General features: G+C 40.4%; 1 protein-coding gene across 1 annotated transcript; it reads right to left on the bottom strand.

The window, feature by feature from the left end:
* Positions 1–1,284: 1,284 nt before the first annotated feature.
* Positions 1,285–23,339, bottom strand: LOC132403795 (fructose-2,6-bisphosphatase TIGAR-like). The gene is made up of 6 exons (XM_059987484.1): positions 22,960–23,339; positions 19,882–19,919; positions 13,987–14,108; positions 12,104–12,181; positions 3,903–4,013; positions 1,285–2,332 (listed from the first exon to the last, which is right to left on the bottom strand). Exons 1-6 carry the CDS (start codon positions 22,989–22,991, stop codon positions 1,889–1,891), a joined length of 825 nt encoding a protein of 274 aa, XP_059843467.1. The 5' UTR covers positions 22,992–23,339; the 3' UTR covers positions 1,285–1,888.
* Positions 23,340–24,487: the final 1,148 nt, after the last annotated feature.

Here is a 24,487-nt window from a genome sequence, read left to right on the forward strand (position 1 = left end):
CCACAGCACGTCTGCCTGGGCTGCCACCTTCCGGGGGTCACTGGTCTGGTCTGCTGTTGGGTGCGTGGCCTGGTAATCTGACCGACGGACGCCACACTCTCCCTCTGGGCTTTCCACAGCACATCTGCCTGGGCTGACACCTTCCGGGGGTCGCTGAAATCTGCATCGGCCAGCAGCAGATGTATGTCCTTGGGCAATCGTTCTAGGAACGCTTGCTCGAACATGAGGCAGGGCTTGTGCCTGTCAGCCAGGGACAGCATCTTGTTCATCAATGCTGATGGCAGTCGGTCTCCCAAACCGTCCAGGTGAAGCAGGCGGGCACCCTGCTCACGCTGCGAGAGGCCAAAGGTCCCAATGAGCGGCGCTTTGAATGCTTCATATTTGCCTTCTTCCGGGGGCGACTGTATGAAATCCGCAACCTGGGCGGCCGTCTCCTGGTCAAGGGCGCTCACCACGTGGTAGTAACGCATGGAATCAGAGGATAGTTGCCAAATCTGGAACTGGGCTTCTGCTTGGCTAAACCACACGCGTGGTCGCAGCGTCCAGAAAGTCAGCAGTTTTAGCGAAACTGCGTGAACAAATGAAGAGTCGGTCACCTTAGGTCCAAATCCCGTTTGGATCATCAGGGTCACCAATGTAGTGATGTGCTACACACAGCGCTGAAATAACGACACAGTCGGTAAGTTGTTTGGAGACTAGTTTATTCAAACTTCGCGACGCTGGCATTTAATCCCTAGTGCCCACACTCTCCGGGCAGAAATGACGTCGGAGGTGCATTACCAAAGTCTCCCCCCGCGCACTGGCTATTTGTGAGCCGGTTCGCCTGTGCAGAAAGTGGGTCGCCACAGGTTTCTGCAGATAACTATGTAAGAGGCCTAATGTCTAGGACAAGGGTTCCCAGCCCTTTTTATGCCCTGGACCAATACCATTAAGCAAAGCCCTGTGGACACCTGTTCCAGGGTGTTATCACAATTCAGATCCCGACTCAGGGTTTTGACCCAAAATGGGGGCGATTCCTTTCCTTTCACAGATCTGTTCAACCAGCTGAGCTCCTCCAGCAGATTGTTTATTTAACTTTTTTCTTATTTTACCTCATTTGTAAAGGAAAAGCATATTCCCCATCATTATAGAGTAAAACAGCCAAGATTCGGGAACTTCAAGCGGGGAACGGAACACCCAACAGATCACAAGTTCACATCCCAATGGGTCAATGATCCGAGATGCACCAATAAATTATTAACAGCATGATTTAGAAACTGCAAAGTAATAGAAGACCAAATCAAGTTGTGTAGCATGTCTCCTTTATTTTCACTTCCACAATATACATAATAGCAATAATTTAAGTGTTATTTCTTTATAAATATCACTTCAATCAAACTTTCATGTATATATGAATGCTTAAGTATTATTTTCCACTAGGGTTAATAATTTAAAGTAGCACACATTCTGGTTTCTTTGATCAGTATGATCACTTTCAAGGTACAAATAAGCTTTATGGTATTACGAATAAGAAGGCCAGATTACCAAATCATATAGGTTCTTGTTTATAGGTATACCTTGTTTTCAAGGTATCTCAGGATAAATCAGTAACTATAGTCTTCAATCAACACATTGTAGTATTCTTCCCTCAGCTTTCAATAAAAAAATTACTGATAATGAGTGCTAAATTATAACACCACAGTAACCATAAATAATCTTTTACTGCACAAAAGTAAACACAAGAGGTAGTTTTCCAAAAGTAATCAAGTTCTTAGGACTATGCAATCCTCTGGAGTGTAAACTTCTGAAGCAAGGATTAATTGGAAAAAAAAGATTTAAACCTGATTTTAGCAATGTACTAGCATAAATTTTTGTAATACATCATCAAGAATGTATTATTTCTTTGGCTTTAAGGAGAAATATCATCAGTATGGCTACATTTGTATAGATAGTTACACATTATCCGAGGAGAAGAGCTAACTACCTGATTAAAAGTAACGATAAAACTACTTATTGCTGTATTTGGACATACAGAAAATGCCTTAAATTCATCAAAGGATTGGGGTAAAAGACATTTCAGATCCTCTACGAAATACTTAACCCACTGTCGAATAAATCCACCGTGACTGACTATAAGTATATTAGCCATTAGATCCACTGGACTACTGGAATTGTCATCATTTACATTAGAACTGCTGGTGCGCACACAGCACGGATTTTTTACTGAAATATGCAAACCTCCTGAATAATCAGCAACTGCATCAAACTGATCTGGCATACCATAACCTTTGTCTGTATTCTCCATAGGAAGCTGACATAAATAATTAAAAAAATCCTCTGCCCGAGCTTGAACCTGTAAAGCAATTAAGAGACTTATTAAAGAGTCTGTTGTATGTACAATATACTCCATAAGTGACCTGCACACCTTTCTCACCATCACAGCTGAACTGTATCAGATTGATTGTAAGAACGTAGCAAGTTGCGTATGCTGCTGATTAAATATGCAGGAGGCATATTTTGGCACGGGCTTTTGAATATGCATATTTTTCAACTTGGTGGGCCAAGTTCCTAGCTCCCGTACTGCAAGTTGCTCAATGTGTACAGTGGCTAACAGAACTCAGTAAAAAGGTTTACTCCTACTCTGTTGTTCTTGCATATGTAACAGCAGCATCATCAAATCCAAGACCAAGACAAAACATAACAGAAATTGTGGTGATGGGACATTGACTTCCAACATATGCAACAGCATACTACTGTTAACTTAAAACACACTTCAGCCTAATTAATGTTTAGAGGCCAATATTAATTTAAATCTCAACAACCCGCCAGTAGTATGGATATCCATGGTTAGGACAATTACTTTATTTATCAATTGAGAAAATGGCATTTGTATATTTCTATCAAACAATCTAATGGAAATATGATATAATTGTAGACAGTCTTCCATTTCGTGAACTCAGAGATAATATTCACTGAACAAACCACATATATTCTATTACTGGAATGCTCACTGTTTTAGTAGACACAATAATTTTGAATGTGGGTTGAAGAAGCTTGAAGAAAGCTGATGGCATTCTGTTATCCACAACAAAAAGAAAATCAAAAGTTTAAACCAGTCATTATTCAATTCTCATTGATGCAATTTACAGGAGTATTATCCAATCAGACTAATAACCACAATCTAACCTGAACATTTTAAACATATTTCAGCATGGCCAGGCAATTGCACAATCTCCTTGTGAACAAAGCATGAGGCATCAGATACAAAGTCACCCAAGAACTTTCAATGTTCTGTGTGGTCCAAATTTGTTGCACACACTTTATGAAATCGAATTCCAGCCTAAAGCACGATCCTTAAAAAAGATAGAACTTGAATTTGTAAAATGATTTTCACAACTAAAGATTTCCCCAAGTCCTGTACACCCAAAGAACTTTGAGGGTATTAGTTACAATATTGTAAGTAAATAAGGAAACCAATTTGCATTTTGCAAGGTTTCATAAATACCTTTGAGATAAAGAACGAATTATCTGTTTAAGGGTTGTTGATTGAGGGATAAAATAAAACTGTAAAAGCTTTGAAAAATCCCATCAATTCTTTTGTATCTACTTGCAAGGGTAGAGAGATCCTCAGACTTGAAAATGCATTTCTTCAAGCTTCACCAACTGAAACAGGAAACCTCAGCAAGTGCAGTTCCAGTGCACTTAATTTCAGAATTGAAACTGAGCCATGTCTTCTCAAAGTTGAGAATCACTTCTCCACTAATCTGATAAAAAATGATCAATTATAGCTTAACTATTTAATAATAAATAACATTCACTGTACAAATTCGTTCCAAGTCTTTATCTGAATATAAATGAGACAAGCTAGCTCATATGTTTCTAGACAAGGTTGTCTCTTGCATTAGCAATTCTAAATGACTTACTTCATCTACAGTCTCTGCCCCTGGTGGTGTGAAGAAAGGACACTTCTGTCCTGCAGCCTTTGCCATTGCCCTGAGTTCACTCAGGGGCTTTCCTTCAACAATCCCATATCTCTATTAACAAAAAAAAAGGGTTATTATTTATTATTCTAACTTTGTATTCAAGGAAAGATTTAAAATCCCCTTATTTCACTTGCATACGTAAACTCTTCACTTCTTTGACAACTTTTTCTCCTTGATTAGCACAAAAAGGAATACGAAACATGTTATTCTGCAACTTCCTCTCATCAATAGAGAAGTTGCTTGGCAATTCCTGCTTTTCAGACTGCACTTGAGAGAAACTCAATGCTGTACCCCACAGCAGTTCAATTTCCCCCCCAAATTATAAGCTGAGTCGTTGTACGAGGAAAAAGATAAGAGTATTGTAGTTTAAAGTTGGGTCTACATGATCCACTTCACTTATTCCTCACCCCCTGACACTCCTGGTTGAGATAATTATGTTCTTGTAATTTATTTTTTTTTAATTGAAATTCATCAATCAAACATTTCCATAAGATGTATTTCAGACATTGTACATATATATCATATAATCATATATATCACAAAATCTCCACAAAGTATTTATCTGGAGTATACACTTATAGAAAAGAGTGGAAAGAAAAAACAAGCAAAAGGAAAGAACTATGTACAAGTAGGGAGTGATCTTTTTTTTTTTACAACAGTTTCATTGATTTGTGAGAATAAAATCAGGCCTATGAGGCATTATGTAGTTAAACCATTTTTCCCAGTATGAATCAAATTGTTCCAGCTTATGATTAACAGAAAGAAGAGAGTTTAACTAATAAATAAGCTTTCAAATACCCCGTGCTTTTCTACAGTGAAATCTGTATAGATTCCTTGCTGTTCCACACACAATCAGTTTGTTGTGATGTGGCCAAAAACAACTGTTTTAGTGGTAGATGAACATCAAAGGAATTACTTCCTCAACTACTGGAAATACCCTAAGCATTAAAACTGCCCATTAGCTGGAGACAGCTAGTGAGAGCCATCTACCCAAAATGGCCAGATCAAACTGGAGACATTATTTATTTAATGCTCAAAGTAGTAATGCATATAGGCAAACATATGCAATGGATTTTAGGAAAATCATTAGCTCACTGAATAAGTACTTCAAAATAAATATATGATTTTAAATAACTTATAAAATTCAATATACACTGTGCAAAGTTTTTGTATCTTTCCATTGTGATGTTTTCCTATTTTGATCAGTTTGCAATCATTGTCAAAAGTATTGGCAGTTGTAATTTAATACCATGCGACTGATGAATCATTTTATTATGCATCAGCTGAAAGTCCCTTCTTTCAACATTACCCTTATATCATTTCATGTGATTTAGATCCAACCAAAAGACTTCTCCCTCCAAATCTAAACTAGTTTTAGAATGTTGCTGATGTGTCTCTTTAATGAACTAACTGCCTACAAGTACAACTGGTTTAGGGGAGATCAAACATCAAAATTATAGTCCCCAAAATCTATTTTCACAGCTTAGGGATATTACTGCAGGTAAAATTATACAAGAAAAATACAACATTTGGAAACTTGTAATGTTCCAGTATATTACATACTCAATTTTAACAACAATTATAAAATTAAAATCGTACCATTAATTTTCTAAGTATCAACTTAAGAGAAAGAAGCCTTTATAGGATTCCTTCCAACAAGTTTTAAAATCAAAGTGTGGAGTGGAAACATGCAGAACAGAGTTGCAAAGAATAGACTTTAGACGAGGTTAGTTGATGCGAAGGACACTGGAAATGCAAAATAGATCAGATTTAAGAAAAACATGGGTTCTCAAGAGTTTTGTAACGATGAAGAAAGTTATAGACACAGGAAATAGTAGAGACATGAAGCAATATTAACTTAAAGATGAGAGTTATAAATCAAAAATGCTGCTGAATAGTAAACTCAAGTAGGTTAGTGAGCATAGAGAAAGCAGGCAAAAAATGTATATGTTTGGCACTGACCAAGTTAACAGAAAGTGGAGGATATAAAACAGCCATGAAAACGTGAGTATTTAGGCAGAAAACTGAAAAACCCCAATAGCTAAAAGATTACATTTTAGGATCAACTGAGACCAGCCTCATTTGATTCATTAGATATTATTCTGCAAAAGCACAAACTCTGTATGAAAAACATACACCAATCTTGGAGACTTTTTTAAGGAAACCACCAGGAAAGTTGATGAAGGAAAAGTAGTAGACATTGTCTACATGGCTGTTGACAAAGTTCTGCGTGACAGTATGGTCTAGAACAGGCATTCCCAACCTCCTTTATGGCCTAGACCGGGGGTCGGCAACCTGCGGCTCCCGAGCCATTTGTGGCTCTTTCACCTCTGTGCTGCGGCTCCCTGTGGCTTTGGGAAATAATTGGTCAGTATTTAATTAAAATGTATTTTATGTTAGTTTGTTAGCTTTTGAAATGTAATTATGGTGATCTTGTACAACCTAAGTGTAGCGACACATTTCCTGCAACATCCGAAACGGCTCACAATTAGCCAGCATTCCGGCTAAGGGAGATAGCCTACGGGGGTTTGTGAGTACGCGTCTTTTGCAGCATCTGCGTCCATGGGGGCTGGGTTGAGGGAGGCTTAAAAGCAAGGCTGTTTAGTTCGAATAAAGCTATCTTTGACTGCAGTTTACTGACACCGCTACAACGTGTTTTTATCGCTGGCTGTCCAGACGGAAGGTGCTGAAACGCTTTGTCGCGTGTCTGGAAGAAGTGAAAACTTTCCTGGGCAGCAAAGGGCTCACCTTTCCTGAGCTGGAACAGCCAGAGTGGCTGGAAAAGCTACACTTCATGGTAGACATGACAGCGCACCTGAACACGCTGAACACAGCTCTTCAGGGGAAAGGACGTACAGCCCTGCACATGTTGGAGGATGTTTTGGCATTCGAGCGCAAGTTGACAGTGCTTGCCAGAGATTTACAGAAAGGCACTTTGTCTCACTTCCCCAATTTGAGAGAGTTCAAATAAGGTCACGACATGATAATTTCGGAGTATTTACATTCTGCAATCATCGCAATGCAAACATCGTTTGGGAAACGCTTCTGTGAGTTCAGAGAGGAAAAAAACACATTATCCTTCCCGGTCACTCCCTTAAACATCGATCCTTCCCTACTGAATACGACTGCATTGGCAGGTGTGAGTCAACCTGATCTTGAGATGGAACTGGCCGACATAGCCGACAAAGACATATGGGTATCCAAGTTTAGACGCTTGACAGCAGACCTTGAAGATGTTGCCCGTCAGAAGGCCGTTCTTGCTCAGAAACACAAATGGAGTGATATTGAAAACCTCACAGATGACAGCTTGCGATCCTGTGTAAAGATGAAGGTGACATCATACAGCCCTGATGTGCAGACGCTGTGCGCTGAGGTCCAGGAGCAGAAATCCCATTAACCAAGTATGATAAATATTTTAATTGCCTATTATTTTACTTATATTCATATTTTTTCATTGTTCAGTGAAATAGTCCTTTCATTTTTCAGGATGACAGCTGGCTGACGTTATTTTTGGTTTGCTGCTGGCGGAAAATTTAAGTTCGGCGTTTTTCATAAATACAAGAAGGACTCAAATAGACATTGAATATTTTACTTAAAAGTAACTTTCAACCCAACGTCTTTTTTTCGGAGTTCAAAATGTTTTTGTTGCATGCAGAAATGTAATTTCGTTTTCTCTGCAGGAGTTCATCAATTTCATAAATGCAACACATTATAGTTTGTTTATACATAGCATAAAGGCAAAAAAAACGTTGTATGCAGTGTTATTTCATTTTAAATGTCAAACGGGTTTTGCGGCTCCCAGTGTTTTCTTTTCTGTGGGAAACGGGTCCAAGTGGCTCTTTCAGTGGTAAAGGTTGCTGACCCCTGGCCTAGACCCATACCATTAACCGTGGGGTCCATGGTTGAGAACCCCTGGTATACAAGGTTTAATCAATTAAAATTCAGGATGAAGTAATAAACTGGATTCAACATTTGCTATGCAAGAGAAGCCAGAGAGTGGTAGTAGATAGTTGCCTCTCCGGATGCAGGCCTGCAACTACCGATGTGCCACAGGAATTGGTGCTAAGTCTATTGTCGCTTGTTATCTATATTAATAATTTGTGGATGATACTAGGATTGGGGGCATAGTGGACAGCGAGGAAGGCTATCAAAACTTGCAGTGGGTTCTGGACCAGTTGAAAAAATGGACTGCAAAATGGCAGATAGAATTTGATGCAGACAAGTGCGAGCTGTCGCATTTTGCAAAGACAAATCAAGGTAGGACATAAACACCGAATATTAGATCCTTGAGGAGCGCAGTAGAACCGAGATCTAGGAATACAGATCCATTATTTCTTGAAAGTGGAATCACAAGTAAATAGGGCTGTAAAGAGTTTTTGGCACAATGGCTTTCATAAATCAGAGTATTGAGTACAAGATTAAGGTGTTATGTTGGAGTTACACAAGATGTTGATGAGGCCAAATTTGGAGTATTAAGTGCAATTCTGGTCACCTACCAACAGGAAAGATTAGTAAGATTTTAACAGTATAGAGAAAATTCACAAGGATATTACATGAACTTGAGGACTTTAGTTATAGGGAAAGGATGCATAAGTCACAATTTTATTCTCTGGAGCATAGAAGAATGAGGGGAGATTTGACAGAGATACACAAAATTATAAGGGGTATAGAGAAGGTAAATACAGGCAGGCTTTTCCCACTGAAATTATGTACAAAGGCTAGAACGAGAGGTCATAGGTTAAGGGTAACAGGTGAAATATTTAAGAGGAATGGGGAATTTCTTCATTTAGAGAGTGGTGTGGGTGCGAAATGAGCTGCCAGCGGAAGTGGTGGATGTGGGTTTGATTGCAATATTTTAAGAGAAGTTTGGAAAAGTACATGAGTGGGAGGGTTATGGTCTAGGTGCAGGTTGATCTGACTAGGCTATTAACAGTTTGGCACAGACTAGATGGGCAGAAGGGCCTGTTTCTGTGCTGTAGTGTTCCATGAGTCTATTACGTTACCTATCCTGCATTTACCTGTTTAATACCTCCCACCTGTTTTTTGTTCCTCGGCATAAATCCTTTTCTGATTTTATGATTTGATAAGTCTCATCCAATAATTCCTATATACACAAATTGTATTATCTTATATTTGCCTAAATGAATCTGCTTCACTGACTTCATATTATAAGTTCTTACCATTCTCAAAGTTAATAGTTGTTAGTCTTTGGTAGTCAAATATGACAGCATTCTTGTACAGTAGGGGTGGTGAGATAGGACAACCTACAAAAAAACACTGAAATCTGATTTGCCTTTAGGCGTTCCTAGTAAGCACCCTTCCTTTTCAACCAGGTTCTATCAACACATTTCATAAAGAAACTTCTCTAGAGATAGCTGCTCAGAAAGGTTTCAGATTTCCACGTATAAATGATTATGTTCCCCTCAATATACATGTGCTGGTACATGACGTTTCAAATTAGATATCTCCTGTACATTATCTGCCTTTGTACACTGTGCCAATGAAGCTCTAAAAATGGCACTTTATCCTTTGCCAGGGCACTTAAAGCTGGATCTCATTATCTTCAGACCATTACCACTGTTCCCATTTTCAACATTAGGTGGCGTTAATGTACCAGTGTTGCCATTAAACTTAGAGCAACTTTTATTTTGTTCCTTGTCCCATCCCCATTTCTCTCTCTCTCATGCTATCACTCTTTTTGGCATTTAATCACTTTTACAGAAAATCACTTTTACAGCACTTGTTACAGAAATTCTGGTCTCTACTTTCCTTGTCTTTTCCCTTCATTCTGCAATTATTTAAAAATGTTTAAATCCCCAACTATTTCAGTTCAGCCCCAACCTAAACGTTAACTCTGTTCTTCTCACTACAGATGCTCTGTAGGCTGCTATTACACCCAGCTTTTATTTCATAACTTATTTTTCCCATTTCCACAACACAATAGAGATATTTTAATACCAGGTAATATATGTCTTAGCCACATACACAGTTGCAAGAAAAAGTTTGTGAACCTATTTGTGAACTGGTTTTCTGCATTACTCACTCAAATATGTGGTCTGATCTTCAGCTAAGTCACAAGATCAGAAAAACACAATCTGCCTATAACTATTACCACACAAACAATTGTACTTCTTATCACCACTTTGTACACCACTAAAACAATCACAGTCTAGGTTCAACACCAAGGTAATGCCTTCTACAAATGTCAGGTGCTCCAATCACTAAGATGAGATTTGAGTAGTGGGTTGTAGAGGGGCCCTGTGCTATATAAAAAACACACACACAAAGCCAGGTTACTGACAGAGCCTGCCCTTCTGAAGGAGGAACTGTTTTTATGCACCATGCTTCAATCAAAACAACTTTCAGAGGGCCTGAGAAGAATTGTAGAGATGCACAAAGCTGGAAAAGGTGACAAAAGCATTTCTAAAGACTGGAGTATTCAACAGTCCAGAGTAAGAGAAACTGACTCCAAATGGAAGAAATTCAGCACTGTTGCTCCTTGGGAGTGGGTGTCCTACAAAGATCTTACCAACAGCAGAACGTGCAGAGCTAAAAGAGGTGAAGGAGGTTACCCAAGGGTAAGAGCAAAAAACCTGCAGGAATCTGTAGAACTTGCTAAAGTCTCTGTTCCTGTGTCCACTATAAGAAAAACACCGAACAAGAATGGTGTTCACGGAAGGTCACCACTGCTTTCCAAACCAAACATTGCTGCACACCTCAAATTTGCAAAAGACCACCTGAATGTTCCACAACGCTTCTGGGACAATGTTCTGTGGACAGATGAGACAAAAGTTGAACTTTCTGGCAGAAATGCACACTGCTACGTTTGCAGAAAAAAGGGCATCGCACACCAACACCAAGACCTCATCTCCACTGTGAATGGTGAAAGGAGCATGATAGTTTGGGGCTGCTTTGCTGCCTCAGAGCCTGGACAGCATGCAATTGTGAGGGAACAATAAATTCAAAATTGTATCATGACATTTTACAGGAGTATATCAGGGTAACGGTCTGACACCTGAAGCTTAATAGAAGTTGGATGATACAAGAAGACAATTGATCTGAAACATAAGAGTAAATCAATAGCAGAATGTTTTTAAAAGACAATTTGTGTTTTGGAATGGCCAAGTCAGAGTCAGACCTTAACCCCATTGAATTGTTGTGCAAATCTGATCAGCAGCTGCAGGAAATGTTTGATGGATGTTATTGCTGCTGAAGAAGGTGCTATCAGTTATTACGTACCAGAGTTCACATACTTTTTCCAGCCTGGACTGTGAATGATTAAACAATGTGTTCAATAAAGACATGAAAAGTACAATTGTTTGTGTGTTATTAGCTTAAGGTAGATTGTGCTTGTCTATTATTGTGACTTAAATGAAGATCAGACCACATTTTATGAATAATTCATGCAGAAAACCTAGTAATTGTAAAGGATTCATAAACTTTTTCTTGCAACTCTATATAGCTAGGGTGCTTAACCTTCTGCCCAATACTTCAGTACTTATGTATTGCACTGCCGCAAAAAAACCAAATATCATGATATACATGAACGATGGTAAACCCGATTCTGATGTGGGTCTCGATTATGGACTGAGAGTGGGAAAGGGCCAAGAAAGGGAAATCATGGTTGGGAAAAGGGGAAGAGAGAGTGGGGAGAGCGGAACCATAAGAGACATTGTGTAATGATCAAAAGACCAATTGTTTGGAATCAAATGACCTTACCTTGTGTCTCAGCGCTGGTGTGTGCCTGCACTCACGCCACCCCTGTCCCACACCCCTCCTGTAGCTCTCCACCCTCAGCAGTCCCAACATTCTTTGCTCCTGTCAGATTTACAAATTTGCTCTCTGCTCCACATTGACAAATAGAGTATTGTGCAAATGTCTTAAGAACACTTGCTATATGTGCTAAGATTTTTGCACAATACTGTACATGGCAGCATTTTTACAACTGACACAAGTAAATGTCAAGAAATTACATTGAGAACTGTAGATAAAGAAAGATAAGAAACCTGCAGTGATGTGTCCTGACAAAATGAAACCTTCAATTCCAGAATTCACAAAACTTTAACAAAACTCAAAAGTTTTTCTTCAAGTTCATCTATGATCCCTTCAAAATGCACCTTTGAGTTCTTCTGATACTTAACTCTTTCTCGAAGCCTTGTATCACAGGTTATTTCAAGTTTAGATCCATAACTGTTCTTTAATATAATAGCAGATGCAGTCTGAAACACAGATTAAGCATTTTATAAGCACCAAATATGCAATGAATTAATATTGCAAATTGGTTTACGTTCAAAGATAAAATTACAAAACAGCTCTAAATTATTGGTTTGTTGGTACTTTCAAAAGGGCTTTGGATAAGCACCCATGAAAGAATAACTTTCAGGGCTTTGAGGAAGGGACAGATAAATAAAACAAACAGGACTGCCCTGGGAGCATCTGCACTGAGTTAACAATTTCCTCTGTGCTAAAGAAATCTACGAGGACACAGTTGACAATAATGGGGCCACCATGCTGTTTGAAGGAACTCTTGCAGAGATGACACAGGATTGGGATGTTTTAGATTTTCAACAGATGTATCTAATTACTTCTGACTTCAATAATCATCCTGCCCTGTCAAGTTTCTACTCCATCCCACTTATATACATCTGGGGGTGGGGGTTAGGGTGCAGGGATGGGGAGGGTTTACTGGCTGGCACTTTCAAGCTTATGCACAAACCTTCCAAATGATGAAAGATCAATTTATGCATTTTCACTACGATAACATCATCATCATCATGTGCCGTGTCTTATTGATGTGGGCGATCCTGGCCTTCTCCATGAACAGGATTGTTGTTGGCAAATTTTTTTCTACAGTAGTGGTTTGTCATTGTCTTCTTCTGGGCAGTGTCTTTACAAGACCGGTGACCTCAGCCATTATCAATACTTCTCAGAGATTACCTGCCTACTGTGGTCACATAACCAGGACTTGTGATATGCACTAGCTGCTCACACAACCATCCACCACCTGCTCCCATGGTGTCATGTGACCTGATCGGGGTGGGGGGGGGGATTAAGCAGGTGCTACACCTGATCCAAGGGTGACCTACAGGCTAGCGGAAGGATTACGTCTATAATTGCACAACAATTCTTAAAAAAAATAGTGATGGTGCAGTAGATAATGATTAGCACAACACTTTACAGTGTCAGCTATCCATTTCCACGGCTGTCTGTAAGGAGGTCATACATTGTCCGTGTAACCGTGTGGGTTTCCTCCAGGTGCTCTGCTTTCCTCCCACAGGCCAAGTTTGTACGTGTTCAGGTTAGTAATCCATGGGCATGCATGGCAACACTTCTGGGCTGCCTCCAGCACATCCTTGGATTGTGTTGGTTGTTTACACAAACAACACATTTCACTGTATATTTCAATGTACTTGTGACAAATAAAGTTAATCTTTAAGATCTTTAAACTAACAAAAATACTTCATAAACTACCAGAAATGTTTAAAAACATAAAAATAAAAAAACACATACCTTCTTAATGAAGGTAAGTAACACGTTTCAAATTAATGGGATGTGCTGCTTATTCTAGCTAATTGCATCCACGCCTTCAGCTAGGTATGTCAGTGTGCTAGCAATGGATTCAAGAGCAACTCCAGAGGTCCTGGCACCCCATCACCAGCTTGTCAAAGCCCAATAAAAGACAAGCAGATCCACTAGAAAAGTTCCATAGTGAACTTCCAGCCAGAAGCATTTTAATGTAATTTGAGTCTCCAGCAAATGGAGAATAACATCAGCATCTGAAACAAGCAAGGCAATTTCATATTATTAAATTTTGGAAAAGATTGCACAGTAAAACTTTTAACTTGCCCTTTACTCGTTTCAGATGCGCATTAACAGCAATTTTAACTTTTAACATTTCAACATTCTTTAATTAACAAGATGGTTAAAACAGCAAATTTTCTAGCATGATTTTAGACACACAATTACTAAATATAACTGAAACAGAATTTTCACTCAAAACCAGCAAAATAAAAATTGAACCCACCTGCTTAGCACGTTGTAGATCACTTGAGAACACATGAGTGAATCTGATGTTGCTGAGAAACTTGCCTGCAGCCTCAGCCTGCTTGAGACCAATCTGGGACAGTGGTTCATCCACTCCTTGTCCTGATAAGGGATATACAGATGGGAAAACATTAATTTTTGTCAATGTTACTTATGATGCATGTCTCTAAAGTATTCTGAATTATAACAGAAAATAAAAGTGTTTGGTCAAGCTAGCACATTCTTTTCGTTATAGAGAAACCGTTTAATCCCCATCTCAAGAGAAACCTATTATTCCCCACTAAAACAAAAATGTATTAAGCCTCTTGTAAAAATCCAACATGAGTTTTGTAAATCTTAATATTTTTAATTAGAACGAAAGAAGATGTTTTGGTTACTGGATGCCAATGACATCAGTTCAAGACAAAGGCGGAATTATTCTTCTAAGCAATGTTTAAGGCCCAGCTACCTCCATATGCTTCACTGATACGCTCCACCATAAGGTCATAAGTTGAGATATTTTTGATACTTATTCAGCTTTCAATTCCATTTATATTTCCTCAGAAAGTGAAGAGATCTATGCCAAATACCACAACTTCCACATTTCATCCTTCCCTTACAACACAGCATGAGACCATATAGCCAATCAAGTTCACACTGGCTTGTAAAGAGTCATCCCATCCTCCAATTTTTTGTGCAATTATACTCCTGACATTCCCATCAATTTCCCCCAGATGCTATACATACCCACATCAGGGGCAATTTACAGTAATCAATTAATGTACTGACAGTATGAGACCATTCCTCCATACAAAACAGTTTCAGTTCATCAATACTTCTGGGATACCTTGCATGAACAGCCCTTTTCAGGTCATACCACAGTATCTCAATTGGGTTTAGGTCTGGACTCCCAACTTGGCCATTCCAAAATACTAATGTTCTTTTTAAACCATACTGTTGTTGATTTACTCTTGTGTTTCAGATGATTGTCTTGTTGCATCATCCAGCTTCTATTAAGCTTCATTCAGGCAATGGACCACTATCCTGACATTCTCCCATAAAATGTCTTGATTCATTGTTCCCTCAATGATGGCAAACTGTCCAGGCCATGTGGCCCCAAAGCAGTCCCAAATTATGATACTCCTTGCACCATGCTTCATGTGTTTGGTGTTTTGGTGTTGTTGTGCAGTGCCCTTTTTCCTCCAAGCACAGTGGTGTGCATTTCTGCCAGAAAGTTCAACTTTTGTCTCATCTGGCCACAGAACATTGTCCCAGAAGTGTTATGGAACATTCAGGTGGTCTTTTGCAAATTTGAGATGCACAGCAATGTTTGTTTTAGAGAGCAGTGGTGTCCTTCCATGAACACCATTCTTTCTTCTGGGGTTTTCATATAGTGGACACACGAAAATAGACTTTAGCAAGTTTTAGAGATTCTTGCAGATCTTTTTGAACCCTTGGGTTCTTTTTCACCTCCTTTAGCATTGCACATTGTGCCATTGGTGTGATCTTTTCATGTCACCCATTCCTAAGGAGAGTAGCAACTGTACTGAATTTCCTCCGTTTGGAGACAATTTCTCTTACTGTGGACTGATGAACACTCAGGTCTTTAGAAATGCCTTTGCAGACTTTTCCAGCTTCATGCATCTCTACAATTCTTCCTCGAACGCCCTTTGATTGAGGAATGGTGCACACAAACAGATCTTTCTTGAGAAGAGCAGGCTTTTTAAAAGAAAAGGGAGGGGCACGTATCACCCACACTTCCAATCTCATCTCATTGATTGGAACACCTGACTCCAAATAGCTTTTGTAGAAGGCATTACCCCAGAGGTTCATTACTTTTTTGAACCTAGATTGTAATTGTTTAAATGGTGTACCCAGTATTGACAAGAAGAAATATAATTGTTTGTGTGTTATCAGTTTAAAAAGATTGTGTTTGTCTATTATTGTGATTTAGATGAAGATCAAACCACATTTTATGAGTAATTAATGCAGTATTTGCAAAGGGCCCACAAACTTTTTTTTTGCAACTAGAAATATTATTCCTTTAAAAGCAGAACAAAGGTGGGGCATTCTGCGGGAAAAAAAAGTTCAATTAAACACAACAAATTGGACAAATTTCCCACTTGACTCATGCCCCATCTGTCACCAGAACTCCACTGCTGGAACATGTACTATTTACAAGATATATTGCAGCACTCATGAAAGCAGTGCTCTCTCCAGGTTTAACAAACGAATAAGTAGGCATTAAATAACAGCAGTCTTCCCAAATCACAGGCGATTCCCCACTGAAAAGCGCATTGCTATCCTTTTGCTGACACAGCATCGAACTGCAGCCATATCATAACAGATTCACTTAAGAGTTCACATGAATGACAGCAACTCAATGGACTGGCTTATCACTGCTGTTGAGAACAGTGAGGGATAGCCAATAAATGCTGGCCTTGCTGACAATGTCTACAAGCCATGAATAAATAAACAGAAATGTTAGCAAGTAAATTGGTGAGCATAACACAATTTAAAAACTGATGAAGTTTTAATGAACAGTGACAGTGATTTTGTGTGTGTTCCTCTCGATTACCAGCATTTTCTGTTAAGCTTGTTTGCTGACAATCTCATGCAAGACCACAAGAATGAAGAACTATTCACAATGTTTTTAGTTGGTAGAAGATTCTGTGGTAACTTCTGGTATCAGCAGTTTAGCAATTTGCTTGGGTGGAGTTGAAAGTACACTAATCTATAGAAATGGTGTTGTTTGACCCAGCTGTCTGAAACACTCCTCTATACCACAGCCTTATACTTTAATTAAGGAAGACAATTCTTTTGACTGAGTGCCAATTTTGTGCATTCAGGGTTTTTAGGTTCATTAGTCAAATAGCATGGAAATGCAGGTACTATTGCAAATTTTAAAAGCCAATTGGACAAGCCCTTGGATAAGTGTAAAGGGATTTGGCCTAATTCAGACAAATGGATTAGTAGAGACAGTATCAAGGGTGGCATGGGCTGAAGGAGCTGTATATTTCTATGATTCTGTGGTCGTGGGAAAGGGGTAAGGACATGGTGATGGGAAGGGAACTCCATGCAATTTCCAATATCCTTAAAACATTCTCCTATCTGCATTCAGGCAGAACCTAAAGAGCAAGGCTCCAGGAATTAGGACAACAAAGAGGTGGTCGCAGGAGGCAGAGGAGCGGCTGCGAGATTACTTCAAGTTGAAGGACTGGGCCATGTTCAAGGTCTCATCTGTGAATCTGAATGTATATACCATGGTTGTCACAGACTTTATCAAACAGTTGTAGACAAGTGAGTCCCACAAAATCATTCAGAGTCTTCCCTAACTCTAAGCCATGGATGAACCATGAGATTTGCAATTTGTTGAGGGCCAGGCCAGCAGCATTCAAGTCCAGAGACGACGAAACTTACAAGAGGCCCAGGTATGTTCTCTGGAAAGCCACCTTACAGTTGAAGTGGCCGCTCCAGGCTAAACTTGAATCAATGAAGGATGCTCGATAGTTGTGGCAGGCCTTGAATGCCATCATCTCTTATAAAATAAAATCAAGCAACATAGACAACAAAAGGGCTTTGCTTGCAGATGAGCTTAATGCCTTCTATGCTCGCTTTGACTGTTAAATGGAGAAACCATCATGAACTCCCACAGCCCCCACTGATTATGTGATTTCAGTCTCCGAGGCCAACGTGTGAGCTGCCTTCAGGAGGGTGAACCCACAAAAAACATCCTGCCCAGACAGGGTACCTGGCCAAATGTTAAAGGTTTCTGCTGATCAACTGGCTGTTTATGGAGATCATTAGATTCAAGCATACTTCACTTATATTGGTGCCTTAAGAACCTGCATCAGTTATTTCCCTTCAAAGTGGTGAAGTGTTTTGTGAGATTGGTGATGAAACATATCAACTGCTGCCTGAGAAGCTACTTGGATCTACTCCAATTTGCCTACTGGAGCAACAGGTCCACCCCAGATGCCATCTCATTGCCTCTTCACTCAACCCTGGAACATCTTGACAGCAAAGATGCATACTCTTTATCGACTACAACCTGGCATTCAATACCATTTTCCCCTCAAAACTAATCCACAAGTTTCAAGCCCTTGGCCTCAATACCTGCTTGGGCAATTGGATCCTCCATTTCTTCACTTGCAGACCCTAGTCAGTTCAGATTGGCAACAACAGCTCCTCCTCAATCTCGATCAGCACAAGTGCACCGCAGGGCTGTGTACTTAGCCCCCTGCTCTACTCACTTCACACTGTTTGGCTAAGCACAACTTCAATGCCATATTCAAGTTTGCTGACGATACCACTGTAGTAGGCCGAATCAAAGGCAATGATGTATCAGCATACAGGAGGGAGGTTGAAAATCTGGCTGAGTGGAGCCACAACAACCTCTTACTCACTGTCAACAGGACCAAGGAGCTGATTATTGACATCAGAAGGAGGAAACCAGAGGTCCATGAGTCAGTCCTCATCAGAGGATCAGAAGAAAAGAGGGTCTGCAGCTGAAAATCCCTCCATGTTATCATTTCGGAGGACCTGTCCTGGGCCTACCATGTAAGTGCAATTATGAAGAGAGCAGGGCAGAGCCTCTACTTCCTTAGGAGTTTGTGGAGATTCAGCCTAACTAACTTCTATAGATGTGTAGCGGAGTGTATATTTTCAGGTTGCATCAAAGCCAGGTATGGAGCATCAGTGCCCTTGAATGGAATGTCCTACAAAAAGTAGCGGATATATATGCCCCAGTCCACCACGGGTAAAGCCCTCGCCACCATTGTGCACATTTACACCAAGAGTTGTTGCAGGAAAACAGCATCCATCATCAGGAACCCCCACCACCAAGGACATCCTCTCTTCTTGCTGCTACCTTGAGGAAGGATGTACAGGAGTCACCGGGTTCAGGAACAGTTATTACCCCTCAACCATCAGGCTCTTGAGCCAAAGGGGTTAACTTCACTCAAATTCACTTGCTCCATCATTGAAATGTTTCCACAACCTATGGACTCACTTTCAAGGACTCTTCATCTCATGTTCTTGATATTTACTGATTATTTCTCTATCTATTTATGTTTGTTTATTTATTTGTTTATTTGTTTGGCTGGCATGACAAGCTATGAAAATGAATGTTTTTCATCTTTGCAGTTTGTTGTCTTTTGCACATCGGTTGAACACCCAAGTTGGTATGGTCTTTCATTAATTCTATTATGGATTTATTGAGTATGCCCACAGGAAAATGAATCTTAGGGTTGTACATGGTGACATACATGTATTTTGATAATAAATTTATTTTGAAGCCCTTACAGACTTCAGGAATCTTCTAATCTAGGATTGAAGATAAACACCATATTGGAGTTGATGGATTAAATGATGCCAATCCTCCTCTGTAGGATTTTGTTTGGGAGCCCCAAACTAACTGCAAATGTACTTATTGGAGGTTGGAGACCAGGAGACAACCTGTCCTGGAGATAATGGGTTTGTTTTGTTGCTGTTGTTCTGTGAACATGGTGGGTATGCGACATTTGCGCCAGAATGTGTGGCAACATTTGCCTCCAGCACACCATTAGCTTTGTGTTGGCTATGAATGTAAATAACACATTTCACCGTATGTTTTGATGTACATGTGATAAATAAATGATTCTGAATAAGTAATAAATTTTAAAACAGATTATGTAGCCCATCACATTAAATGCATCTGTGATGCATACATTAACCCTTTTAACAAAATACAACAAAATATTAAAACTATTACTGTACAACGGAGGAGCAGAGTGAGATGAACTAATGGAATAGGTTTTCACCAACACCAAGCTGAGAAGGTAAGCAAAAGGACAAACAAATCAAGAGGCACAAGCTTGAGATTAAATACGTAATATTTCTTGATGTTAGGGCTTACCTTGAAGGAGTTTTGCTTTATTGTATCTTGTCTCACCACTAAAATAGAACATTTGTATCAATAGTATTAGTAAAAAGTAAAATTTCACACTACTCAATTGAAGAGCTTCAAATATCTACCAACAAATGTGTCTCTAAACCAGGGGTTTCCAACTTGGGGTCCACGGATCCTTTGATTAATGGTAATTTTCCATGGAATAAAAATGCTTGGGAACCCCCGAACTAAACAAATGGTATTACTACTGTAAGAGCACAGGAACAATGACAGAAGAACTGCAGTTTTTGCAGACTTGTTAGCGTGGTACAGTTTTCAGCAGCTTACATAACACTATTAAGGTAAAATCTCAACAGAAATAACAGTAAAAGGAAATATACTCTAGTAACCCCAAATCAGTAGTTGTTGCTCTCAGACACACCCTCATTCTCAGCACTACAATATATTTTTTATTTTATTCATTTTTATTTAGAGATACAGAGCAGAATAAGCCCTTCTGGCCCTTCGAACTGCACCGCCAGGCAACTCCCAACTGAATGCCAGCCTAATTACAGGATAATTTATAATGACCAATTAACCTATTAACCAGTATGTCTTTGGACTGTGGGAGAAAACTGGAGAAAACCCAGACATTCACAGGGAGGATACAGTCTCCTTACAGACTATGCTGGAATTGAACTTTGACGCCCCGAGCTGTAAGAGTGTCATGCTAGATGTTACACTAACGTGGCACTCAGTGAGCATCATGCCATTGTCTCCATGACAGTCATGGCTCCCATTTCCTCAACATTCCTCCTTCCTGCAGCTTCTACTCTTAAAACACTCCAGCTCTGCACAAGTGCTTTTGAGCTTTTTCCCAAGGTCCACAAGCCAATCAACTTCATTGTTTCAGCCTATCCTTGCCCCAGTTAAATTATTTCTCTCTACTTTCACTTCATCCTTTACTCCCTGATCCTTTCCCTTTCCTAATGCTTCCTGTAATTTGGACATTTTCTAATTCCTCCATCCCATCTGTCTGAACTTTACAATCAATGGTATAATAAAGCCACACCACACCAAGGTGGTTTGAAGGCCTTTCTTTCACCGAAGGAAGGCTTAAGCAGTTCCGCTCCATCAACACACTTACTCCTCTGCCTATAATTTGTTAGTTATATAAAGATAAAGCTCAGAAATTAGCCTTTTGGCCCAGCAACTCCAAACTGATTATCAATTGCCCAGTTACACTGAGAAGAAATTGGAGCACCCGGAGGACACCCATGTGATCACAGGGTGAACACTCAAACTGGTTGGTGATAACATTGCCTCCTCACAGACGATCAACACTGACGTACCTCAGGGGTGTGTGCTTAACCCACTGCTCTATTACATCTATACCCATGACTGTGTGGCTAGGTTAGCTCATATGCCAATTATAAATTTACCGATAACACAACCATTGTTGGCAGAATTTCAGATGGTGACAACAAGACGTTTGGGAGCAAGATATATCAGCTGGTTGGATGGTGTCACAGCAACAGCCTTGCATTCAATGTCAGCAAGACCAAAGAGCTGATTGTGGACTTCAGGAAAGGTAAGATGTGAGAACACAAACTAATCCTCATAGAGGGATCTGAAGTGGAAAAAATGAGCAATTTCAAATCGAGACTGTCAAGCTCTCTTGAGGATCTAACCTGGCCCCAACACATTGATGAAACTATGAAGAAGGCAAGACAGCAGCTATATTTCATTAAGAGTTTGAAGAGATTCGGTTTGTCAACTAAAGCACTTGAAAACTTCTATAGATGTAAAGAGCATTCCAACAGGCAGCATCTCACTGATGTGGGGGAGGCGGGGGCTGGTGGAGATACAGCACAGACCAAAAGAAACTACAGAAGGTTGTAAAATTAGTCAACTCCAGCTTGGGTACTAGCCTCCACAGTATCCAAGACATGTTCAAGAAGCAGTGCTTTAGAAAGCCGATGTCCATTATTAACGACCCCCATCACCCAGGGCATGCCCTCTTCTCATTGTTACTGTCACGAAGAAGGGACAGAAGCCTGAAGGCACACACTCAGTGATTCAGAAACAGCTTCCTCCCCTCTGCCATCCGATTCCTAAATGGACATCGAACCCATGAACACCTCACTTTTAAAAAAAATCTACTATTTCTGTTTTGCACTATTTTTAATCTATTCAATATATATACTTTAATTGATTTACTTGGTTGTTTATTTTTTTCTTTCTATATTATCATGCATTGCATTGAGCTGCTAAGTTAACAAATTTCACCACACATGCTGGTGACAGTACATCTGATTCTGAACTCCACAACAGCACCGGAGGTCAGGATTGGACTCTGTCCTCTAGCAACCACTCGACCAGCTGCATCTTCTTGGACTGAACTTTCTCTTTGAACTCTACCTACTTTCTAATGGTCAAGGATGTAATTAATGTAACTTGCATTGATCCCAAATGCCCCTGTCTCTGCCTCCTCCACCGACTCTTTTTCCAGATCATCAAAACCTGTATGGCTGCTACTCCTTCCACTCAGGACTCTGCCGATTCCTACCCAGCTCTCAGCTTGATTCCCGAAAGGCCCATCTCATGGTCCTTTCCCTTTTTGCTTCATCCCAGGGGATACGCCGACAATCAGCATCCATTACAAACCCACAGCTCTCTCAACCTCTCTCCCTCTGCTTCCTGTAAGGACACCATTTCATTCTAGCTGTTCCCCCATTTCACTCGTGTTTCCTCCGATGATGAGAATTTCTACTGGGCCTAGCTCCCGTGTACTGGCGCACACTCACAAAGGAAATGCAGTCTAGCCGAGTGATTAAAGCCTATACCCATCCAGTGATATTTAATCTTGTTTGCTAATACGATCTTCCTCCATTGAAGCCTGAATAAAAGTCCTGTCCGCCGCTGTCTGTTAAGAAGCCTCCGGTGTTCAGAGCCGGAGAACTCGGTCACCACTGAGAGGAGGGCAGCTGATCTGACTCGCCAGGCCGCACGGACACCGCGAGGCTCGGCATCAGCAACCGCCTTGGTGCTCCCAAGGCCAGGCGCACCACCCAGCCCCCGCTCGCCCGCCCGCCCGTTACTTACTGACGGACCAAGGTAACGCCGAAGTTCTTCATAATACCGGCGCATGTCCTGGGATCTCTTCTCTCCGGTCAGCTGCTGCACCTCTCGGCAAAGCACCTTCCGATAGGACACACCGCCCAGAGGCCGAGCCCTAACCAATCCGAGCAAGGAGCTTCCGAGAACCGCGTGATTCGAGAGAGCCTGCTCATGGCACATACCTGCCCTTCCCCATTGAGTCCGTACCTGTCCCGTTCTTACACGTCCATCTATCTGGTGTGAACCGACATGATGGATTGAATGCAACATAAAAGGCCAGGTACAAATTGTCTATTTAATTAAGCCTTTTTTTTAGTATGAATGAATTTTATTTTGATATATAAAATACTTTGACCCCGTAGCTGCCCTCAACTATTCACACGGTTTCAACCAACGCAGCCTGACGACCCTTTGTTGAAATTGCAGGTTCCGCTCAGGCGCACCTGAAGAGGCGAAGACAGGCTGACCTGAAAGAGTGTTGGCCCAAAGGGCTGTGTACGATGAACCCTCAAAGAGCAGGGCAACTAATCAAGAAATGTGCAAGTGTTGACGTTTTGGAGCGGAGATGTTGCATCAGAACTAAGAGTGGAAAGGGAAGACAGCCAGGATAAAGAGGAGAGGTGAGACAGGTGGAATGTGGACCAATGATGAGAAAAGCCCATGGCCAGATGAGGAGGAGGAGGGTTGGAGTTGGAAGACAGAGACAGGTGAGAGATAAGTGGAAACAGATGAGGGAAAAATAAATACAAAGATGGAGGGCGATGGTGGAAACATCAAGAAAATTGATAAGTGGAGACACTAAGTTATGAGTGCAGGAATCTGATAAGAAAGAAAGGTGAAAGGTGATAATACATCACTTTCAGGAAGAGATAAAGGGGGAATGGGAAATGGATAGTTGAAGAGATTGTGGAGGTATTAGTCGTGATCTTTTGAGGATCATTAGATTCTGGTAAAGTTTCAGAGAACTGGAAAATTGCAAAAGTCACTGCACTTCCTAAGACAGGAGTGAGGAAAAAGAATGAAAATTATAGGCCAAATATCCTGACTTTGGTGGTTGGGAAGTTGTCGGAGTCCATTATTAAGGATGAGATTTCAGGGTACATTGAGATACATGATAAAATAGGCCAAAGTCAGCATGGTTTACTTAAAGAGAAATTTTGTTCAACAAATCTGTTGAAATTCTTTGAGGAAATAACAAGCAGGATGGACAAAGGAGAGTGAGTGGATGTTGTTTACTTGGATTTTCAGAAGGCCTTTGCAAAGTGGCACATAAAAGGCTGCTTAACAAGATCCATGAATTTACAGGAAAGGTACTACCATGGATAGAAAATTGGCTAACTAGCAGTAGGCAAAGAGTGGGGAAAAAAGCACACCTTTTCTGATTGGCTGACAGTGACTAGTAGTGTTCCACAGGGGTTGTGCAGAGACAGCTTCTTTTCACATTATTTAGATGATGGAATTGATAGCTTTGTGGCCAAGTTTGCAGTTGATATGAAGATAACTGGAAGGGCAG

Source organism: Hypanus sabinus, chromosome 13, assembly GCF_030144855.1.
Source record: "Hypanus sabinus isolate sHypSab1 chromosome 13, sHypSab1.hap1, whole genome shotgun sequence".
Lineage (NCBI taxonomy): Eukaryota > Metazoa > Chordata > Chondrichthyes > Myliobatiformes > Dasyatidae > Hypanus > Hypanus sabinus.

Bases quoted from the DNA above. Each gene is read 5' to 3' on its own strand.
- LOC132403795 (XM_059987484.1), bottom strand. From the start codon at position 22,991: ATGAAGAACTTCGGCGTTACCTTGGTCCGTCA. The intron at 4,014-12,103 runs GTTAAGTATCAG...TTTTGTTAATAG, and splicing joins ATACAAGGCTTCGAGAAAGA to AGATATGGGATTGTTGAAGG. The intron at 2,333-3,902 runs GTAAGTCATTTA...ATTGCTTTACAG, and splicing joins GGGCAGAGACTGTAGATGAA to GTTCAAGCTCGGGCAGAGGA.